The sequence below is a fragment of the Rhineura floridana genome, chromosome 4 (assembly GCF_030035675.1).
Source record: "Rhineura floridana isolate rRhiFlo1 chromosome 4, rRhiFlo1.hap2, whole genome shotgun sequence".
Classification (NCBI taxonomy): Eukaryota; Metazoa; Chordata; class Lepidosauria; order Squamata; family Rhineuridae; genus Rhineura; species Rhineura floridana.
Genome location: NC_084483.1, coordinates 171430084 through 171452526, shown reverse-complemented (window position 1 = coordinate 171452526; position 22443 = coordinate 171430084). Strand labels below are relative to the sequence as shown.

General features: G+C 41.2%; 1 protein-coding gene across 1 annotated transcript in view; it reads right to left on the bottom strand.

The window, feature by feature from the left end:
• USH2A (usherin) overlaps nt 1-22443 on the bottom strand; it is a 766975-nt gene that overhangs the window by 512839 nt on the left and 231693 nt on the right. The window contains exon 21 of the mRNA XM_061626123.1: nt 9147-9277. Coding sequence (XP_061482107.1) covers nt 9147-9277 — 131 coding nt within the window. The remainder of the gene's footprint in view (nt 1-9146; nt 9278-22443) is intronic.

The window sequence follows — 22443 nt, the reverse complement described above, 5'->3', positions numbered from 1 at the left end:
GTCAGGACCAAAGGACAACCTAGAAGGCAGTTGGAAGTCAGGACTAAAGGACAATTAAAGGATACAGGAACTTGTCAGAGTTCAGGAAGACCTTATTACTTTGGAAAGGTTTAACTGGAGCAGGAAGCCCCAGTGGTGCCTGGTGCCTCCATGTCACTGGGGCAGTGGAATCCACGCTGGGTTTTAGTCTGAATGTTCAAGGAGCTGTCCAAGGTGCAAGGAGCTGAGTCCACTGCCCCATGGACATGGAACCACCAACCACCACAAGGAAGCCATTTTATAGTCCTTTCTGTTCAGGGCAATACAATAGAATTAACTAAACTGACTATTATTATTTCTTTTCATTCAATGTATATCCTACCCTTCCTCCCGAAGCAGCATAGGGGCATTGCTGCAAAAATGCTTACCACATGGGTCAACTGCACATGGATCCAAATGCTCCCAGTTCAAGCAAAAGCAGTTCATCACACAGAAATACTTTTTATATCTAGTGAGGAAGCCACAAACCCTCTTCTTTTTAAAATCAGATATAAACCTACATACCATCATTTACACATTTTTATTTTATTTTGAAATTTAACCCCCCACCATACACTTACATGCACAAACAAAACAGAGCCACCAGGGCTTACCAAGGCCACAATCACACTACATTCATTCCACTATTATTCCACTTTAAATGGTCATGCTTCCCCCAAAGAATTCTAGGAAGTATAGTTTGTGAGGGGTGCTGTTTAATAGGTGTCCCAGAGTGGTTTAATAGCCAGTCCCTCTTCCCAGACAACTCTGAGAACTGTAGCTTTATGAAGGCAATAGGGGCCTCCTAACAACTCTCAATATCCTTAATAAACTACCCTTGGTAGAATAGCGGAATAAATGTATGGTGTGAATGTGGCTCAAATGTCTCATCTAATATATTTAAACTAGAACATTTATGAACACGTTGTTCTTGATGTTCCTGTTGCATTTTTAAATGTTTTACCCATTTGGAAGGCTTTAGTTGAAAAGTGGGACATAAATCTACTAAATTAAGAATGTCAATACCCTGTGCATATGTATCAGAATATTTTTTAAGCCTTCATATATTACAGGAGAGGTGACCATTCAAAAGTACATTTGTAATACCACAGTAAGGTTTTCCTGGGCTATTATTCAGAAGCTTTAGATGATGTGAAACATTATATAGCAATCTAACAGAGCTGAGTCACCAGGACTATATGTATCAGGGGTCCAAAATCTATTCTGGCTTCCTATTAGCTTCTGGGCACAATTCAAGTGTTGTGGGTTTTGACCTTTTCAACACACTAAATCGCTTGTGTCTAATTTACTTATCATAATTCTCTTCTCTATATTCAATTGCCAGACTTATTCACCTGTCTCCAAAACTGTTATCCTTTAGGCACCAGATTAAAAGTGTGCTGTTCTCCTAAGCCTTTGATAGCAAATAAGGTGGGCCTTCCTTTTCCTATTTTAATTACTGTTTATCGCTACACTTCTATTTGTAAACAGTTTTAGGTTGCTTTTTTAAAAAAATGTGAAACTCTGAATTGTTTTAAAAATCAAATGTAAGCCACCTTAAGACCTATTCAGTGTAAAGCCTGGTTAAGGATAAGAGGAGGAGGAAGTGTTTGTGTCATTATAGCACCACAGATGTGTATGGTGAAGTATAATAAAAACCACAATGTCTATGATCAACAAAGAAGCACTTCTCACATTTGTATCAAATTTGTTATGTCAAGACCAGCTTGGACACATAGAAAGGCATTGTGAGTTGCTACTTTTTTTAAAAAAAAAAGTCTATTTTACAGAGGTCTGCAGTCCAAACTGCTGTTGCACTGGGCTGAGGAGAGGGTTGGATTTGGTAGATGTCCCTCACCCAGCCCTGCAGCCTCCACCAACATCAAGCTCCTTGTTCTGCCTGCTGCATAAAGATCTGAAACTGAGTGTTCTGGGAACATGGAGGAGCTGAGCCACCTTGAGAGCCACTGGATCCCATGATGGTTCGACTACTATCAAGTAACATCATCGGGCCCAATTTGAGCTCTATTGCTGTGCTAGTGCAGCAGTTTGTTTGACCCTCACTCCAGCTTTCATCCTAGCCAGTGTGAGCAGCAGGGCTGTGATGATGGCTCCACTGCTATGTTAAACCCTTCTGCTCCCTGGTTGAGGTTTGGATTGCAGCCTGAACCAGAAGAACCACCCACAATGAATGTCATCCACCTAAGTCATACTCATAGTAGACCAACTTAACTCATGACCAACTGAAGTCCATTGACATCAGTGGACCTGCTCAGCGTATGACTTAGTTGGGTAGTACCCACTGAGGCTAGGAGTAAAAGATCTGCTTAGACAGCTCACAGAGAGCTTTTTTCTTGCTCTGCAGAATTTTTCACTTTTATCTTTGAATGGCTAACCTCTATATCATATTGTAAACTGAATATGAAATTCTTTTTTATTTCAAAAGCAGTTTGCCTTTGAGCATGGGATGTTGCTGTTTAAGAAATGTTCGTTTGAGCTCATGGAACTAATTTCACAGTTCTTTGGATCCTAGTCTGAACCAGAGCTTGGAAAAGTTACTTTTTTTGAACTACAACTCTCATCAGCCCAATCCAGTGGCCATGCTGGCTGGGGCTGATGGGAGTTGTAGTTCAAAAAATGTAACTTTTCCAAACTCTGTTCTGAACCACTTTCATTTTACTTTCCAAGCACCATGTTCTAATGTATTTAAAGGCAAGGCTTGGATGCTAAGCTGCTCCTCTATTCTCAGTAGAAGAGGAGGTGATATCTGGCAACTCCCCTTCCATCTGCATCCCCAACACCTATTCCTACACCATTCCCCAGTACCCATGAGCAGATTTTAGGGGGGCTAGGGGCACCAGAGTGAAGGGAAGGAGAAATGCCTATTCTGTGAACACAGACTCTGTTCTAACCACAGAAAGAGAGCTAGGATCCAGGCCATTATATATAATGATTGAGTCAATTTTGTAGCACGCAGCTTTAGTTTTTTAGTACATTTAAATGAAATTTTTCCCTTTTATCCTTGTACTATTATAATGTTTTGCTTTTCCATGTGCTCAGATGTCAATGAAAAAGCATAAATACTTCTCTTCCCCAAACAATGTCTACACATGTGGAGTTCTTGTTTCCCTACCACCTCCACCACCACCACTACCACTAGGCAGGGGTTCACTGCCTAGTACTGATCCGCTTGTATTCAGATAGTCCATCATTCCATTCCGATCTGCTCTTTTTTTGTTCCCACTTGCTTTGATGCTTGCCAATTTGATCTGCTGGGGGAGGGGGTTTAGTTGCAAAAAAACTTGTGTAATTTTTAATGTAAATGCCTATGTAAGTGATCACAGTGTTCCATGTGGTTTATTTTTCCTATTTATCACACCTACACACTGTTATGGAAGCATCGACTTAGATGAAATTATGACAATAATTACATAAAATATGGAAAACTTTTTAAAAAAAATCTGTGCCGATTACAGCCACGACCCACTGCAAAAAATCCATGCCGATTACAGCTGCAGCCTGCTGCAAGGAATCAGTGCCGGTCTGAAAAGGTAGCAGGCTGTCGAATTCAGTCAGAATCTGATACTAAATCGAAGTTAGCAGATATTCTCCCCCATCCCTAACCACCGCCACTCCCTCCAAAAAAATATTCAAACTGATGCACATTGTAGTGGAAAGGACATAACATGTATGTTTACTTGTTGTAAGGGGAAATGAGATTTGAATGTATAGTGGAATGTGCTTCCCACTGAAATGCAGTGCTGGTGAGATATGCACGTAGATACACATTTCAGCTTGCCTTCTGATGTGCATTCAGGCTCTGTTTATTTCTCCCCCTGGCGAGTTTGTGCAACAGTTTGCACATTCATCTGCTGATTATTTTTCTCCCTCTGGCGAAAAGTAAACCAGACAGAATTGAACATAAGGAAAGTCCAGGTAATTGCTCGTACCAGTGAAACAATATCTGTGTTGGAAATCTGTCAGATTACCACATCATTTCTACTTTTCAGTGGATCAATATTAAAATTCCGCTTTATTTCACCCAAAGTTCCTTTTCCAGCTTGAAATACAGGAATGTAAGAGGGGAAGGGAGAGGCATGAGTGGGTCCTAATTCTGCATCCAAAGACAGAAAAATCAATACCATTTTTGACATTAATTGCATCTTTTTTCAAACACTCTGCAGATTATTTATGGAAAGCTGTTTATAGCACAAAGCCTAGCAGCTTCAGGAAGAGGATATTGTCAAAACTGGATGTAGAATCTGTATTTGGATAAAGGATGGCCATCTTGGAATAATTAGTCCAGTCCTAAAAACAGCACTCACACACCAAAGCAAACAAGCATACGATAACATTTGAAAGTGGCAGCATTTTTTGTACGTTAGAAGTGCATACAAAACTAAATCTCTCTATAATCATAATTTTCTTCATTTGTATTAAAATAAATGTCTCTAAACACATACATAAGTGTAACCTATTACACAATAGTCATGATTTTAGTGATCTCAGTGACTAATGACCTGGTAAATCAACTCTGTAAATTTTAGATTTTTAGGAAGCAGAACAGAAGTAAGCATAATACTAAAAACAAAAGAAAAATAACAGTGCCAGCACTAATGCATTAATTCTAGAATGAATGTGTGTGTTACATGGCGTTCTTATTAATTAGCATTTGTTCTTTATGAAGGAGTGTGTAATAAAATATATTATCTGGAAAGATATCCAAATTAAGATTCATGTTATGTACAGTTTTGTGAAAAACCAAAACTGTAACAAGCAACTCAACATGGCTAACAGTAGTCAAAGTTAGAATAGTACATAAGTACTAATAGCAGATCCAGTGCATGCTGTCCTATCAAGGATATTTTCAGCAGCCATCAGCAATCACATAGCTGTGTCCAGCGCCGCTTGTCCGCAAAGCCTGGCTGGGCGGCGCTTACTTGCGGCTAGTTGATGAAGCCGCAGCTGCCATTTTGAAGATGGGCAGTGTCTCACATCGCACACAATACGTGCGCACAACATTCTGCGTGAAGGGGCAGAGCGAAAAGAGGCTATCTAAGCCTGCGCTGCCCCTCGTTCCTCCTCTTTGCCTTCGAGACCCCCACCCCGCCCTCCCTCTTTTATTGATGTGATCATTGTCGCTTTGGGGCTCAGTAGGAATTTTTATCCTGCCCACCCTAGTTGGCGGGCAGGTTTTTCTTTTGCCTGCTCCACACTATAAGAGAAGAAGGGAATCGGGTTAGGGGGAGTCGCAATTAATAGGTGAATCTGGCTAATTTGGCTAATCTGATAAACTAAAAGGAATACCCCGAACGGGGACAAGTTGAGTTTTGGATGTGGTAAGGTGCGGGAAGGGAATTAGGTAAAGATCAGCTAGGTGGCCCTCTTAGGCACCTTTGGAGGTGATTGGTAGTTCTGGAGGCCTGTCTCTCAGGGTTTTACGGCCCAAGGGCAGGATATGGGTTGCTTTTGGGGGCAACTTACCTCATCCACCCGAGGGTTGTGCGGCCCCGGGGGGTGGTGATGCGGGAAGGCCCCCTACTCACCTACAAGGTGTGGCCAGGGCAAGGGGTAAGCAAAAAGGGGGGCATGCCCTTTGCCCCAGCAGGGGCTGGTCATCCAAGAGCTGTGGGGCAAGCTGCTTGCCTAAGGTTTAGTCCCACACCTAGGTTTACCCTCTGCAGGTCACTTTAATGGGTTTTGTTATATTTTAATAAAGTGGCCCTTTGTTTCAAACATAACTGCTGTTGTCTGTGCTTTATTTCACACATCGGCCACAAGTAAATCAGACCTGTTTCTAAAGTTTATTCACATTTGTCTGTATAGTAGGGATATCCTGGACCAAGATGCCTACATTTTAGTCTAAAACTGCAAGAAGAATGCTATATTAACTAAATATAATTAATTTTTTATTTTAGATGTGTGTTTTTCTTTTTAAATAGAAAATGATGCTACCTAAAAGCTGTATTCACTAGTGTAATAACCTTTTATTCTCTTAGCACTTCTTGTAATCGCTACATTACTTGAGATAAAATCCTAACATTTTCAAAAGATAGGTATATTTTTAAAATGAGTAAATATATAGCAATGTATTAATCAGAATCATCACTTTTCGTAAGTCGGACATCATCTTGGTAATACTAGAAGTTCTCTGTCCCATGATAATGCATTTTACAGGCCAGCACACTTTCTGTTTCATACACTGTTTTTTATTGTCTTCCACCCTATTTCAACATTTTAATATTTTACAAACACACATTTCATTATCGTAGTTTAATAATTAAAACCAGAACTGGTGTCATGCCCAATTAATGTGCCCTGGTAGCATGCCCATTAGTTTTTCCATTAGTGAATTCAACAATACTAATGGGATTACTAGCATGGGATGCTAATTGGGCGTGACATAAGAAACTGGCTTACTTCTTAGCATACCCTTGCTAATGATGAAATTAATGAGCATTTTATTAAATGCTGTCTCATCAAAGTGTACTTAGCGTTAAAATTGTTACAAACGATGCTGCATGCCAAAGATCAGGTGTCTACAAAAGTGATTCTTTATATGTTTTGGCAACAATTTGGAGCATTTTATTTTATTCATCGGAAATCACATTTGTAGTAACACAATTTCAATATGTTAAGCTACATAACTACATATGCCAGCCAGAGTATAAAGTTGGAGAGAATCACTCTTCAGATACGAGATGCATTCCTCTGAATGCTTCTGTAACATGTTAAAAACTGAACTACAATCCACAATCCATTTACAGCACTGTCAGCTTTAATAGGAACTACTTTGGAGTAAAAGAATTTAAACTATAAAAGTCACATTTAAATATTCTGAGTTAAGCAAGATTTGGACAAGAATAGCCATTATTATTATAAAAACCTATCAAAACACATAATTTCTTTCCAGGAGAAAGCCCCTGCATTCTTCTGCCAGTTATGTGCAGATGGAAAGGGAATTGCACTTATAAAAAACAACAACACATGCTGTGTTTATCCAGATCCTTCTATAGTTTCCCCTTCCTAAAGTCTATTTTTGGACTAGTGGGGGATTAAAAAACTCAACTACTGAGAAGATGGGTGATCAACAAATGTGTTTGTAGCAAGAGTAAGCAAGATATGTCTGTTGGTATAACTTATCTTCCCTGATCTTGCCACAAATGCATTTGTTGATCACCCATCTTCTCCGTAGTTGACATGTTTAATCCCTTCTGTTGGGAAGGCTTTATTCTCATTTCATTTTCTGTGGGGACAGGCATGTGAAAGTGTTCTGCCTCTAGAAGCTGATATGAAGTTCTGAGGCAAATCAAAGAACTGCATGCAAAATGCAGTTGAACAGTCAGATTTATTCACCCTAAGTATTCACAGCACAACAAAAGATCCAAGGGAGTCCAGAATGTGTATAGCTCTACCACCATGGCCCCAAATTAGGGATAGGGGAGAAATTCAATTCAGTTTGCATTTAAAGCCAAATTTATCAAATGCACACTTTCTGAAACAATATGAAAACCAAAACAAAGCCATCCTTTGAAAGTCACACTTATCTGAATTCTACAGTGCAGTTCTCCAACCAAATAATATTTACAAAAATGCAAATATTATGGGAAAGTGTTCATATAAATGAATATTTTAGTGAAACTAACATAGAAAATGATATTAGGAGCAAATGCTTGCTAAATGTGTGCATTAGTTAAAACTGTATAGGAAAAATGTGTTTATTAAGAGAAATTCACACTAAAACGCTGAAGAATTTTCATGAGAGTTTTTTTTAAATGCAAATTGCTGCAGAAATGTAGCATGGAGAGAGGGGATAGGGCTTGGGAGGTAGTAGGAACTAGGGAGAGTCCCAAAGGCCCAGATAAAGAGCTGTTGAGGGCCTCATTGAGCATCCAGGCCTGAGGTTCCACACCCCTGTACTATTGGTTGCATAGGGGAATGGCAGGCTGCTCTAGGACCTGGAGAACCTAACATCCATATGGTCATTGCTCTTGACTCCCAGGCTGGTTAAGCAAAGAGGCCTGGACTGAGCACACTGCCAACATGTGACAGCAGCAGGTTCAGTTCAGGGTCCAGCAGATCCTCCCCCCCCCTCCTGTGTCAGGAAAATCACTGGCAGTAGCTTCTGCCCACCATTTGAGCAGGCACATTGGGATGCTCCTTGCCGGCAGGCCTCTTCTACTGATGGTGGAGCTCCCCTGCCAGTGGAGGCCAGCAGAGTCAGTAGAGCTGATTAGGGATTTTTATATCTAATATATTTAAAATCTATGTTGTTCTCATTTCTTTTTACATTCCTTCTTAGGGTGTCTATATTTTGCCAAAATTATAGGTTTATTTGAATTAACGTGTACGCCCTTTAATACCTATTAAAGGTGTCTAGTGCAGCCCATCTGTATTTTTTCATAATAATCAGCTTTTTTTTATTCCATTAGATAATTTGATTATTTTAAAAGGAATATTGCCAGTTTTGTATAGCTTGAAGTTATATTATTGAAATTCTGTTTGCATCTACAAAGATTTTGTGTTATACATTCTTATATATTTCATGGAAGCCAGCCAATTTTAGTGCAGAAATATAACTCAGTTTGACTTCATATTAGGGTTGCCAGGCTCAGGGCCTGAGAATGATTCTGTATCTTTAAGAGAAGAGAAAATTCACCCAAGTGCAGGTTTTCTTGCAACGCTGTAATGAGAAAAACCTAAATTCTCCCTTCCCCTTGCACAACTTTTAAAGATACAGAATACCTCCTGGAGGCTGGTCCTGGCAACCAAGAGGTCTTCTGTATCTTTAAAAGTTGTGCAGGGGGGAGGGAGAATTTCACCTTGTGGTTTTTCCCATTACAGTGTTGCAAGAAAACCTGTACTTTGTTGAATTTTCTCTTCTCTTAAAGATACAGAATCATTCCCAGGCCCTGAGCCTGGCAACCTTGTAACCTATCAGTAACTCAGTGCCAGAGGAACCGTAGGGTTTTCAGCTTCTGTCCCCTAACAAACACTGCTACATTCAGTTCAAATGAACCTATTAACCCCTTCATTAATAAGCAGAAAAAAAACAAAATATAATATAATTAAAGTGCATAATATCTTTGAGATTGGCAACAAGGATATTTTTCACTACTTTACTATACCTGTGGGTCAAAAAGAAAGTAAGGACGACCCCTTTGCAACTGAAGTGCAATATATTCCTCTTGATTGCCAGGTGACACAGAGAAAAGAATCAGACCATCAGGTTCCGTAGTTTTAAAACTCACTTTAATACCTGTTTTAAAATATAAGGAGATAAATATCTCTTGTGAGAAACAAAGGCTGGAACTATGATCTTTGAGGACGGGGTGGGGTGGGGAAATACAACAGACATTGTCATTATGTGCAATTCAGGCACATTATACAATTTACATGAGTTCTAAAAATGCTGAAAGAATCATATACACAGGCCCTGCTCGTGTTACTTTTTCTTCAGAATTTTACCTCAGGAAAGACCATGTGCAATTGCCCATATGCTCCTTCTTCTTTCCTATCACTACTTAGTCTTTTAGGAGTCGTTAATCTAGTGCTGTGTCAAACCCCATCCCCTATTTTCATGAAAGTCTGTACTCTCCATGAAAGAGGCACCTCTTCTGGGGAGAGTGGGAGAACGTCCAAGAAATTCCATGTGGAGGGGTTGTACTTAGAACTGGGGCTCTTTGTACATAGGCTTACACCCTGACAGCGCTTCCTAAAATGACCCACACTGTGTTTTAGTGACATGGAGAAGAAAAATGTTTGTGGTATTTTCTACCTCAGGGACTAAAATAAGTTGACAGGCTTTGGGTACAAGGGGTGCCCCAGTCATCAAAATTCTTGGGCCACCCCTGTCTACCATTATGGTTTCTAGGCAGGGAAAAAAATGTACTGAGGACAGTAAGCATGTGATGAGGTTTATATTAGCACAATTTTGGCACTTCTGTGTTGAACAGTAGATTTGAGGGATTCCACAGTTTTTGACAAGAATAGTTATGTTTAACAGTATGTTCTTATTTCATATCTACTCATACCCATGTCCTTGTGGTTCCTTGTTAGCACACTTAACATAGAACAGGCTAATTTATTGGGTTTTACCCAGCTGTAACAAATGAATCAACTTTTTCATATTCATTTTTCCCTTCCTTTGCCAGGCAGAAAATAATAAGTAATGGAAGCTCTTCGTGTGGACAGAAATTATTATGAAAAATTAAAGAATCATAACTACAAGTATTCTTATTACACAAGGGTACTAATTACCTCATGCCATAAGCAATATCTTTTGACCCACATACTATAATCATGCCACAGGTTGTCACCCAGTGCATCACAATGTACTCACAAATATTAAGACATTCCGATAATGAACATCAATCATGCTATTAAAATAGAGCCAAGCAACAATTGACTTCGAATAAACATAACAGGGAATACAATCAAAATCTCTATTAATGTTCCAGTGACATTTCAGAGGGCTGGAGAAGGCAGAAAGAAAAAGGGAAACGGGAGGGAAAAGCAGAGGCATTTGTCCTCAGAGTGATGTCATGCTTACTAAATTCTCAGTTATTGCTTTACTTATATGTACCTTTTCTAAATTCTAACTGCTACTAAAGTACTGAAGGCAGATTTTAAAAGTACATAGACGCTGCTTCAACAGTTCTGTAAATTATACCTACAAGCCTGACAGCAGTTGTACTAGCATGTTTGATTATAACACTGGTGTGACATCACTGTGATCACAGAACAACATTAAGTTTTGAGCCACTGGTCTATGGAATGCTACTGAAGTTTTACATTAGCAAACACGTGATCAGCATTTGAAAACAAAATATTCAGAAGAGACCTGCATACATAGTTCTGCCACCCTCTGTTGTGTGGGGTAAGGCTGTCGGGGGACAGGGCATTCTCTGTGACAGCCCTGAAACTGTATAATTAAGAACATAAGAGCCATTGTACATCAGGATGAAAGCCCATCTACTCCAGGGCCCTGTTCTCACAGTGGCCAACCCGATACCCATGGGAAGCCTGAAAGCAGAATCTGAGTGCAATAGCACTCTTTTCCTCCTGCAATTCCCAGCAACTAGTGATGAAGACAGTATGTTTTTGAATAGTAGCCATTAATTGTATAGTTTTTGCCACATCCTGAAGATGTACCTCTTCACTTTAGCCTTTGGCAATTAAAGTGTTTTGTTTTCTGGAACCCACATCTGGCCTTATGGGTTTCACTTCTTTTTATAATTGTAATCATCTTAACTTGTTTTAAACCTGTATATTATATTGTTGTAACACCCCTCCCCCTCAGGACCTTATGGAGGAGTTAATAAATCTTATTTATCTTATGTGAGCAATCACATTTACAAATAAATAAATAAATCTAAAAGAAAATATTTGGTTAAGAAGCATGGTTCCTGCTTTCTACCCACTTCTTCTTGACCTAAAGAAGTTAGACTTTTCACAAAGGTACCACAGCATGCCAAGGTTCTCTCTTCCAAAGACAGCTGCCCTGTAAAGGCTATTCAGAACACACACACACGCTTAATGGATCACATTGCAATGAGTGAGGCACAAGAATATGAACCTTCTTCCTTCATTATTTAGTTACTTTATTTATTTATTTATTAAATGTATATCCTGCCCTTCCTCCTAGAAGGAGCTTGGGACAGCAAATACAAACACTAAAAACACTCTAAAGCATCTTAAAAACGAAATACTGTAAAACACATTAAAACAAAACATCTTTAAAAACATCTAAAGAAGCTTTAAAAACATCTAAAAAAGTAATTCCACTATTGTCTTTTCTAGTGAATCATGTCTTCTCATTATGTGTCCAAAGTATGATAACCTCAGTTTCATCATTTTAGCTTCTAATGATAGTTCCGGTTTAATTTGTTCTAACACCCAATTATTTGTCTTTTTCACAGTCCATGGTATGCGTAACGCTCTCCTCCAACACCACATTTCAAATGAGTTGATCTTTCTCTTATACACTTTTTTCACTGTACAACTTTCACATCTATGGGGAATACCATGGTCTGAATGATCCTGCCTTTAGTGTTCAGATACACATCTTTGCATTTGAGGACCTTTTCTAGTTGTCTCATAGCTGCCCTACCCAGTCCTAGCCTTCTTCTGATTTCTTGACTATTGACTCAATTTCGTTTAATGACTTTGCCAAGATATTGATAATCGTTGACAAGTTCATCGTCCTCATTGTCAACTTTAAAGTTACATAAATCTTCTCTTGTCATTACTTTAGTCTTCTTGACGTTCAGCTGTAGTCCCGCTTTTGTGCTTTCCTCTTTCACTTTCATCAGCATTCATTTTAAATCATTACTGGTTTCTGCTAGTAGTATGGTATCGTCTGCATATCTTAAATTATTGATATTTCTTCCTCCAATTTTCACACCTCCATCTTGGTCCAATCTCGCTTTCCGTATGATATGTTCTGCGTGCAGATTAAATAAATAGGGTGATAAAATACACCCCTGTCTCACGCCCTTTCCAATGGGGAACCAATCAGTTTCTCCATATTCTGTTCTTACAGTAGCCTCTTGTCCACAGTATAGATTGCGCATCAGGACAATCATGCTGTGGCACCCCCATTTCTTTTAAAGCATTCCATAGTTTTTCATGATCTACACAATCAAAGGCTTTGCTGTAATCTATAAAGCACAGGGTGATTTTCTTCTGAAATTCCTTGGTCCGTTCCATTATCCAACATATGTCTGTGATATGATCTCTGGTGCCTCTTCCCTTTCTAAATCCAGCTTGGACAGCTGGCATTTCTCATATATGGTAAGAGCCTTTGTTGTAGAATCTTGGCCATTACTTTACTCGCATGGGATATTAAGGCAATAGTTTGATAATTACTGCATTCCCTGGGATCCCCTTTCTTTGGAACTGGGATGTATATTGAATGCTTCCAGTCTGTGGGCCATTGTTTAGTTATGTAAAAGGTATGTAACCTTGTTTTAATACATTTTAAAGTGTTCTGTTTTTAAGATGTTTTAGAGTGTTTTTAGTGTTTTTGTTTGCTGCCCTGGACTCCTAAAAGAAAGGGCAGGATATAAATTCAAGAATTAGATAAAAGTAAAATAAATAAATAAACCTTGCTTTTTACCCAGACACCCAATACATTCTGCAACACAACTTCCTTTAAGGAATAGTGAACAAGTGATTTTTCATGGAAGTTGATATTATTTATTTATTTATTTATATTCTGCCCTTCCTCCCAGAAGGAGCTCAAGGCAGCAAACAAAACACTAAAAACACTCTAAAACATGTTAAAATAGACTTTAAAACAGAACATCTTTAACAAAACATCTTTAAAAACATCTTGGTGTTTTTTTTTTTAAAGCTTTAAAAATATCTTAAAAAGCAATTCCAACACAGACACAGACTGGGATAAGGTCTCTACTTAAAAGGATTGTTGAAAGAGGAAGGTTTTCAGTAAGTGCCGAAAAGATAATACAGATGGTACCTGTCTAATATTTAAGGTGAGGGAATTCCAAAGGGTAGGTGCCACAACACTAAAGTTCCACTTACTAAGCTGTGCGGAACGGACCTCCTGATAAGATGGTATCTGCATGAGGCCCTCACCTGCAGAGCGTAGTGATTAACTGGGCATATAAGGGATGCGAGGGTCTTTCAGGTATCCTGGTCCCAAGCTGTATAGGGCTTTGTACACCAAAACCAAAATCTTGAACTTGGTCCGGTAGCTAATGGGCAGCCAGTGCACATAACTCTGTGCAGATAACTCTGCTAGTAATAGAATCAGGAACATTCCTAAAGTCCTTCACTTGGATTCAGAGAAGTGCCCTCAGAAGGGAGTTGGAAGCAGAGGACTTTCCTGCACATTTCTCCCCTAAGCCCCACCCCAACGTCTTTCCTAAGAGTTGGAAGAATGTACTGAATGGGGTGCACTGTGGGCATGGGGGGCAGGTGAGGGGGTTTGATGAAAATCACACAGAGGCAGCTTTCATTACCAGTATCTCTTTGTGGTATTTTCTTGAAGTGGTATCTGTGATTTTGGTAATTGTAACAATATCTCAAAGCAACCAAAATACTGGTGGTATGGATGGGTAGCTGACTGAAAGAATAAATAAAAGGTCAAAAGAATAATATCTTATACATTCAAACTTCCTGGATCAAGGAAATCGTCTTGATTAAGACTCAAGTACTTTCTGTTGTTAAAATGACAAATTTGGTACCTGTTCTTATTTTTTTTATTTTTTGCCACCCCATTATACCCACTACTGGTAAAACAAACAGGACATTTTAGCTTTAATCTTCTTACTACGTAACCCAAATAACTTCAGTCATGTTTGCATTAATGTTGCATTAATCATGTTGTTGCGTATTAATGAGTTTTCAGGCTATGCTAATTACTGTCATAGATTCTGCAGCAGCCCATTAAATATACAAATTACAGAATTAAAAAGCCAGAGCTCTTCATGATTAATCTTTAAATGGAGAAAAACTAATGATGTCTGTACAAAGTTTCTCTCTACTTTGGGCTGACTGAGTCCAATGAGCAATCAATTAGAGTATTTGAGGAATAAGAAACCTTTAAGATATCACAAAGGGGTTTGTTTTTTGCATAGTTATACAAAATAGACATTAGGGATAAAACCTTTTCAGTTTTTCTATTATACAAACATTTATAACATCTTCCAATTTTTAAGACTTTCTTAAGTGTCTACAGGCTTACATTCATTATTATGTACCCACTGGAAGCAGCTGCCTGCCTCTGTATGAATATACTAAATCAATCTTCTCTTTTTAGCAAGGACACCAGTCCTGTTGCTCTGTAGTTAAGAAGATTTACAGCAAACCTTGGTGAAAACAAAGGCGAGATAAGTTTAGAGTCATTTGATAAGATTTGATGTATTAGAAGCACTTTTCCCTCCTAGCTCCTGAATGATGTTTTGTTTAGGAAGAGAACAATGGCTAATGGTTAGGGATTGTAAATTAAGAGAGATGGATTCTGCACCAAGTTCTGCCACAGACACAGTGCAGAACATTAGTCAAGTCATTTAACTTCTCCTGGCCTAATTTTGTGGACCATCTGTAAAATGAAGGTTGCTACTCTACATGCATCTAATTTCCACTATATTATGAGGGGGGAAATAATGCCGTTAATTATCAACATTTTAATATTACATAAGTGTCATCCTAACTCAGATACAGCCAGTGTCCCTAAAATCAATATATATATATTTCCTTATCTCTGGAAATACCTAATGCCTGCCAATTGGACTGCATGCATAATCACAAGTACTTAGACTAATGTTCTGCATATCCAGTAATATTACCACACAGGAATACTTCACAACTAGGGGTGCCTGAGGATTTCATGTGTTCCATATTTTGGACCAAACATACATGATTTGCACTATCCAGTTCAATGCTCAGATTGCAATGCAGATATGCAGATTAGTTCACAGCTCTAGAAACATTTCCGCTGCATGGTCCAACTATTTATCATCTGCAAGGTAGCCTGAGGATACTCTCTCTTTCTCTCTCTTTTGATAGTCTCAGGCTGCTTTGGAGCATCTAGAAAGTGTATAAACTGTTGTGTGGGTTGAAACTATTTGTGAAAAACTGTCCCTTCATGGATAATTGCATAGAGAAAAGATGGCTGCGCTATGTACTGTTGCGCGCCTCCCCCAATCTCCGAGTGGTGAGATTTCAGGGGGGTCCCTGCGCCCATCCAGGGTTTGGTTTCCTTTGGGAAGAAGGTCAGCGAAGACTGCGGTGTCTTTATGAAATATGGTTTATTTATTTACACACATTTCAACCTGAGCTTAGGATGGAGGGGTTCAAGGCATCAGCAGTCTAATATCCAGCTTTTCCATCTAGGTGCAGGGGCATCCTATCGCCACGATGCAGGGAGCCAGCCTCTCCGCATGCCTGCAGCCCTAGTTCTGTCCCGAACACACACTACCAACTACAAACACACTTCTGCCCGCCCAGGAGTGGGGGGGAGAGACTCTCCTCCAGTAGAGTTTAAAATGACAAAAGGATCTTCCTAGCCCTTTCACCAGTTGCCAGGGCAATTAAACAGGCCCATTAACTACCTGGCCACTCTATTTGATTAACAAAGGAGATTCATCTGGCTAGCAGAGCCATCCTCCCAGGCATAGGATTCCAAATCAGAGGCTGGAAAGGTGACCCACAGAAATCATCCATTCCAGCCCCCCCATGCTCATAACACTACACCCTTCTCTGAAAGAGGTCTGTCCCAGACCTGCAAAAACAACAACAGAATAACAACTTTTCCTACAAAGAAATAACAGATACAGGTTAGCAAGACATTGCAATATACATCATTAAAAGCATAGTCATATTACAGTCTCATTTCCATACAAGTACAAAAACAGTCCATTCCCTTACAGCACCTTTTTCAATTAATTACTCTCTCTTTGGGCTTCCTCTTCTTTTTTTTTTTTGGAGCTCCCAGTCACAGTTCTGCTTCCAACAGCTTACCCAGTCCTCATAACTTGGCAGTTGCCTGAGTTCCTGACATGTTTAAGCATGCCCTCAACCACATGTACATTTACTGCTTGCTCCCCCAAACAGTTGTACATACACCCACAATCCAAGTCACAGAATAACAAATCCTAAACATTAAAATCTTATTACAAAAAAAACCTATCAGCATGATTCCTAAAAAACCATTAAACTGCTCATATCCCAACCAGCATGCAGAAAGGCACAAATCAACAGCATTACACAGTCCCATAAGCACAACCCCCACCCCGAAGCCATGCGGTTGCCAACATGGCCCTTTGTCTTGGGGCTTCATGGCATTCCCAGTCCAAGCTGATCCCTGCTGCTGCCTGCAGGGGGTTGGGACTCCTTTCCAGGAACAGATTTGTTTCCTCCCCAACACATGGCAGGCTGTAGCCATGTTCTTGCCACTCTCTGCTCTGGGAAAAGTCTTCAAGCCAGTCCACTTGGTCTCCTGCCCCAAATGCCAAATCAAAGTTCTGCCACAAGTCTTTATCCGGGGGGATCTTCTTAAAGATTAGCTGGCCTAGTCCACCCAGGCTGGCAGAAAGAAATCTTCTCTGTCCTCCCTCACAATCTCCAGTATGAAACATGGGCCCAAACAGAGGCAGGAAACCCTCCCAGTGTCTCTTACCCTCCAAACTCACTGGGTACTGGGTGCCTCTCACTGCTGGAATTCGCCCAAGGACTGCACCCATCATAGGAGCTGCATCCCACCCCACAAGACCATTATGGGGCACCCAAGGGACAAAGTCACTTGGGGATTTTATCTCACCCATCTCTCCAGGCGCTGGGAGCTTCTCTTGGACTTGAACTCCCTTCTCAGGTTTCTCCTGCTGCACCTTTTCTTTCACAGCCATTTCTCCAGGCGCTGGCAGCTCCTCTCCAGCCTCTAGTTCATCTTTGTCTGAAGCTTTTTCTTCCTCCTGCACTTTCTCTTCCACAGCTGGCACACAGGGAGCAGAGAAATCTATCAGCAGCATCTCTTCTCCAGCCTCTATTTTACTTTCTTCGAAGGCATCTTCCTCTTCTTTTTCCAGCCTGTCCTTCAAATCTTGGGGCTTCACTTCCAGCTCTCTGCTGTTTCCCCCCCCCCCCCGGCAGGCTCCTGGACAATCAAAACTTCTTCTTCCTCCACTACTGACTGCAACTCCTTACAGCCCACTCCCTCCAGCTGCCCATCCACTTTCTGGATCTCTTTAGCCACCTCCATCTGGGTGCTCTGCAGCTGGACTCCTGGGTCACCCTCGACCCCTTGTAGTGGCTGATCAGGCAGGGCTCTCACCTCCTCACATGGGGTCTCCTTTTTCTCTCCAAAGATGCTTTCATATATCTCTCCCATTCGTTTCCAATGCTCCTGCTGCTCCTGTTGCCTTTGCTGCTGGTCCTCCTGGCGTTCTTTCTGCCTTTGCTGCTGGTCCAGCTGGAACATCAATTTCATCTGTTCCAGGAGAAATGCTGTTCTCCCCTCCATCTTGACTCAGGCACACCTTGCTCCCAAGGCTTCTTCCAGGAAACTCAATCCCACTTCTCACACCAGTGTTGTGCGCCTCCCCCAATCTCCGAGTGGTGAGATTTCAGGGGGGTCCCTGCGCCCATCCAGGGTTTGGTTTCCTTTGAGAAGAAGGTCAGCGGAGACTGCGGTGTCTTTATGAAATATGGTTTATTTATTTACACACATTCCAACCTGAGCTTAGGATGGAGGGGTTCAAGGCATCAGCAGTCTAATATCCAGCTTTTCCATCTAGGTGCAGGGGCATCCTATCGCCACGATGCAGGGAGCCAGCCTCTCCACATGCCTGCAGCCCTAGTTCTGTCCCGAACACACACTACCAACTACAAACACACTTCTGCCCGCCCAGGAGTGGGGGGGAGAGACTCTCCTCCAGTAGAGTTTAAAATGACAAAAGGATCTTCCTAGCCCTTTCACCAGTTGCCAGGGCAATTAAACAGGCCCATTAACTACCTGGTCACTCTATTTGATTAACAAAGGAGATTCATCTGGCTAGCAGAGCCATCCTCCCAGGCATAGGATTCCAAATCGGAGGCTGGAAAGGTGACCCACAGAAATCATCCATTCCAGCCCCCCCATGCTCATAACAGTACCAATGAAGGCAGCCATCTTATTTCCATACAATGTCCTACTCCCAGGTAGTCCATGGGTGGCCTATAATGACGGCCACTGCCTGGAGTATTCTAAATGCGTATTGTGCCATATTTTCTATCTACTCCAAACAGCTTGAAACTGTAAAAGAGAAATAATTTTATTTATTGTTTAAAGACAGCCCTCAAACCACCTCATAAACTGGAAGGAAGGAAGAAAAAAATGTAAAGGTAACCATTGGGACCACTTCATGAACTTGTAAGTATATCCTGCCTGGATTAGGGCACTGCATTATATGAAGGGCCTCTAAAACTAAGCTAAAATTAGTTCAAAATGAAGTGGCTGCAGTTTTAACTGGCACTGCTTGATTAGATCATATCACTACTTATTCAGATTTGCTTCCAAGCCCAATTCAAAGTGCAGATGCTTACCTTTAAAAAATGACTTTAGGACTCACATACTTGAAGGAGTGCTTCCTCCCTTACCAGCCTGCTCATACATTAAGTTAGTTGACTAACAGTTGGTAGGATCACACAACTTGAGAAACCAATAGGGGCCTGGTCACCTCCTGCTACAAGCTTTATTTTTCAGACCATGCAACTTATCCTCCCCAACTTATATGGTATCTGACATCCAACCCATTTTTTAAATTATTATTATTATGGCCCAACTTCTGGCCCTTTGGTTCTTATATACTTAACCTGGTACCACCTACCAGACTAGGGTTGCCAGGTTCTTGGCCTGAGACTGATCCTGTATCTTTAGGAGAAGAGAAAATCAGCCAAGTGCAGGTGTTCTTGCAACGCTGTAATGAGATAAACCATAAGGTGGAATTCTTTCTTCCCCCTACACAACTTACCTTTAAAAGTAAGAATTCCACCTTGTGGTTTTTCTCATTACAGCGTTGCAAGAACATCTGCACTTGGCTGACTTTCTCTTCTCCTAAAGATACAGGATCGGTCTCAGGCCAAGAACCTGGCAACCCTATACCAGACCATCCTTTAGCTGCCCAATTTCCCTGCTTTTAAAGTTTGATAGAAATATCTGTGGGCTATGGGTACATTCTTAAACCGCAAGGTTTTTTGCTGATTGGTGAATTTCCCTGCTTTTTAATCCAGGAGGTAAGAAATGGGATTCTGTGCCAGCTTGCTGAGAATGGATTGATCATGTGCATGCTTATTGAGTTCAGTGGGATTTACTCCCCTGAAATCATGCTTAGGATAGGTGAAACTGACTGGTGGGGAGGCAGGGATGGCTCGAGTGGGCAGGGAAAGAGGAAGAAGGAAGATGGGAGGGAGGAGGAGGAGGGAGGGGAGGGAGGAGGAGGGGAGGGAGGGGAGGGGAGGGGAGGGAGGAGGAGGAGGGGAGGGAGGGGAGGGGAGAGGAGGGAGGGAGGGTGGAGGGGAGGAGGGGAGCAGGAAGGACAGGTTTGACCATTTGCATGTTTATTGAGTTCAGTGGGATTTACTCCGGTGCAATCATGCTTAGGATAGGTAAAACCGATCAGTGGGGAGGGAGGAATGGCTGCAGTTGGCAGGGAAAGATGAAGAAGGAAGGGGGGAGGGGGGAGGGGAAAGCCACGTCTGATCATTTGCATGCTTATTGAGTTCAATGGTATTTACTCCTATGTAATCCTGGTTAGGATAGGTAAAGCTGACCATGGAGGAGGAGCAGGTGGAGGGGAGAGGAGAGGGAAGGAGAAAGGCATGGGAGAGGGGAGTGGAAGGATGGGGAAGGGGAAGGGAGGATTGGAGGGGGAGGGGCAAAGGAAGGGGCAGGGGAGGGCAGGCTTGATCATTTGCATGCTTGAGTTCAATGGTATTTACTCCTGTGCAACCATGCTTAAGATAAGTAAAACTGACCATGGAGAGGAGGGGGAGGGGAGGGGATTGGAAGGGGATTGGAGGGAGAGGATAGGAGGGAGGAGGAGGGAGGGTGGGTTTGATCAGTTGCATACTTTTTGAGTTCAATGGGATTTATTTCTGTGCAATCATATTTGAAAATGGAAATGGACTGCGTTCAAGTCGATCCCAACTTATGGCGAACCTATGAATAGGATTTTCATGGTAAATGGTATTCAGTGGTGGTTTTACCACGCCTTCCTCTGAGGCTGAGAGGCAGTGCCTGGCCCAAGGTCACCCAGTGAGCTTCGTCGCTGTGTGGGGATTCGAACCCTGGTCTTCCAGGTAGTTCCACTGACCTGGGGGAGGCGCAGAGAGGGGAGGAGGGGGAGGGGAGCAGTTTGGGTGGGTGGGCACTGGGTAGAGGGGAAGCCCCTTTCCTTTCCAAAAGGAAAACATTGTGGACAGTATCATTGCTTTTCATGGTTTCCCCCACCTTTTTATTCTACAGCAGGTATATATAGCCTCCCACCCCAATTTAAACCAAAGCTGTCCTGGCCTCATCTGCTCCAGAACTTTATTTCACTTTGGACAGTCATGGCTTCTCCCAAAGAGTGCTGGGAAGTGTAGTTAGTGAAGGGTGCTGAGAGTTGCTAGGAGATGCCCTGTTCCCCTCACAGACCTTCAATCAGAGCAGACTATTAAACCACTCTGGCCACTGGAGCTCTCTCAGTGGAATAGGAGTCTCCTCTCAGCCCCCTTCACAAACTATGCTTCCCAGGATTCTCTGAGGGAAGCCATGACTGTCTCACATGAAATCAAAGTCTGGTGTGGGTGTGGCCCCCTGATTAGCCAAGCCAAGCAGCTGTGAGTCTGGCTTTTAAAACACAGACAGTCGGTTCTTCTGAGCATGCCCGACATTATCATTAAGTTCAATTCAAAATTTATTAAATTAATTAAAAATCAGCCAGGCACTTTTTTAACTTTTAAACTGCAGAAGATGAAGGTCAGAGTATGGGGCAAGGTCAGTAACAGGATTACAGGTACTCTGTGAACGTGGCTGATTTTTAATGAATTTCAACAAATTATGAGAACTGTGACAGAAAAAAGTCTAAAAGGGATCTGGGTTTTTTTCTCTCTCTTTAGACTTTGCACTCTCAATTCTTTCTGACTGTTTTGTGTATCGCCATGAAAATTTAGAGGGTTGTTAAGCATTTCGGAGTTCAGGACTATAAGTTTTGTAAGGTTTTGTTTTGAAATGAGCTTATGGGAAGCATCGGAATGGCATGGGGGGTATTTTCAATTTAACATTGCGGAATGTGAAAAATCCACACTGGCTATATTATACAGCCATTCTTGTGGCTATATAATTAGCTTTGAAAGACCATGACTAGAGCTGGGTAAAATACAAATACATCAAAATTAAAGTCAATGTAATGAGCTGAAACATGACAAATTTAGACAACAAGTACTCCAGCCAAGGCAGAATCTGGAGACGTAAGATTTGGAAGAGTCTATATAAAGTAGAAATTCTGCCACAAGTGAAGTTGCTTATTGATTAGGCTAAGCACATAGTAAATAAAAGATTAGGAGTGACCTGGGACAGATAATAAGCCAAAGTGAAAGTATAGAATCAAGAAGAGGGAAAACCAATGGGTGCTAGAATAATGTATTGAACTGGTTTCCAAATCTCCTCACCAGCTTGTAAATAAGTGGACCTATTGGTTTTGTCTTCCATCATTCTGCTGCATGGCATGGCCCTCCTCCTAATCAAAGAAGGTTTGGGGCTACAGGTTTAAGCAAAACTAAAGCTGAGAAAGTATTTGATCAGATTATAATAAGACAAAGCAAAAGGTTATCAAAAATTCAAGTAAGTAATCCAGTAGGAATTGCAATTCATGGCACAAATGCTAGAAGATCAAGATACATCTAGCCTAACCTAAACTTTCCAAGCAGAAAAACAAACTC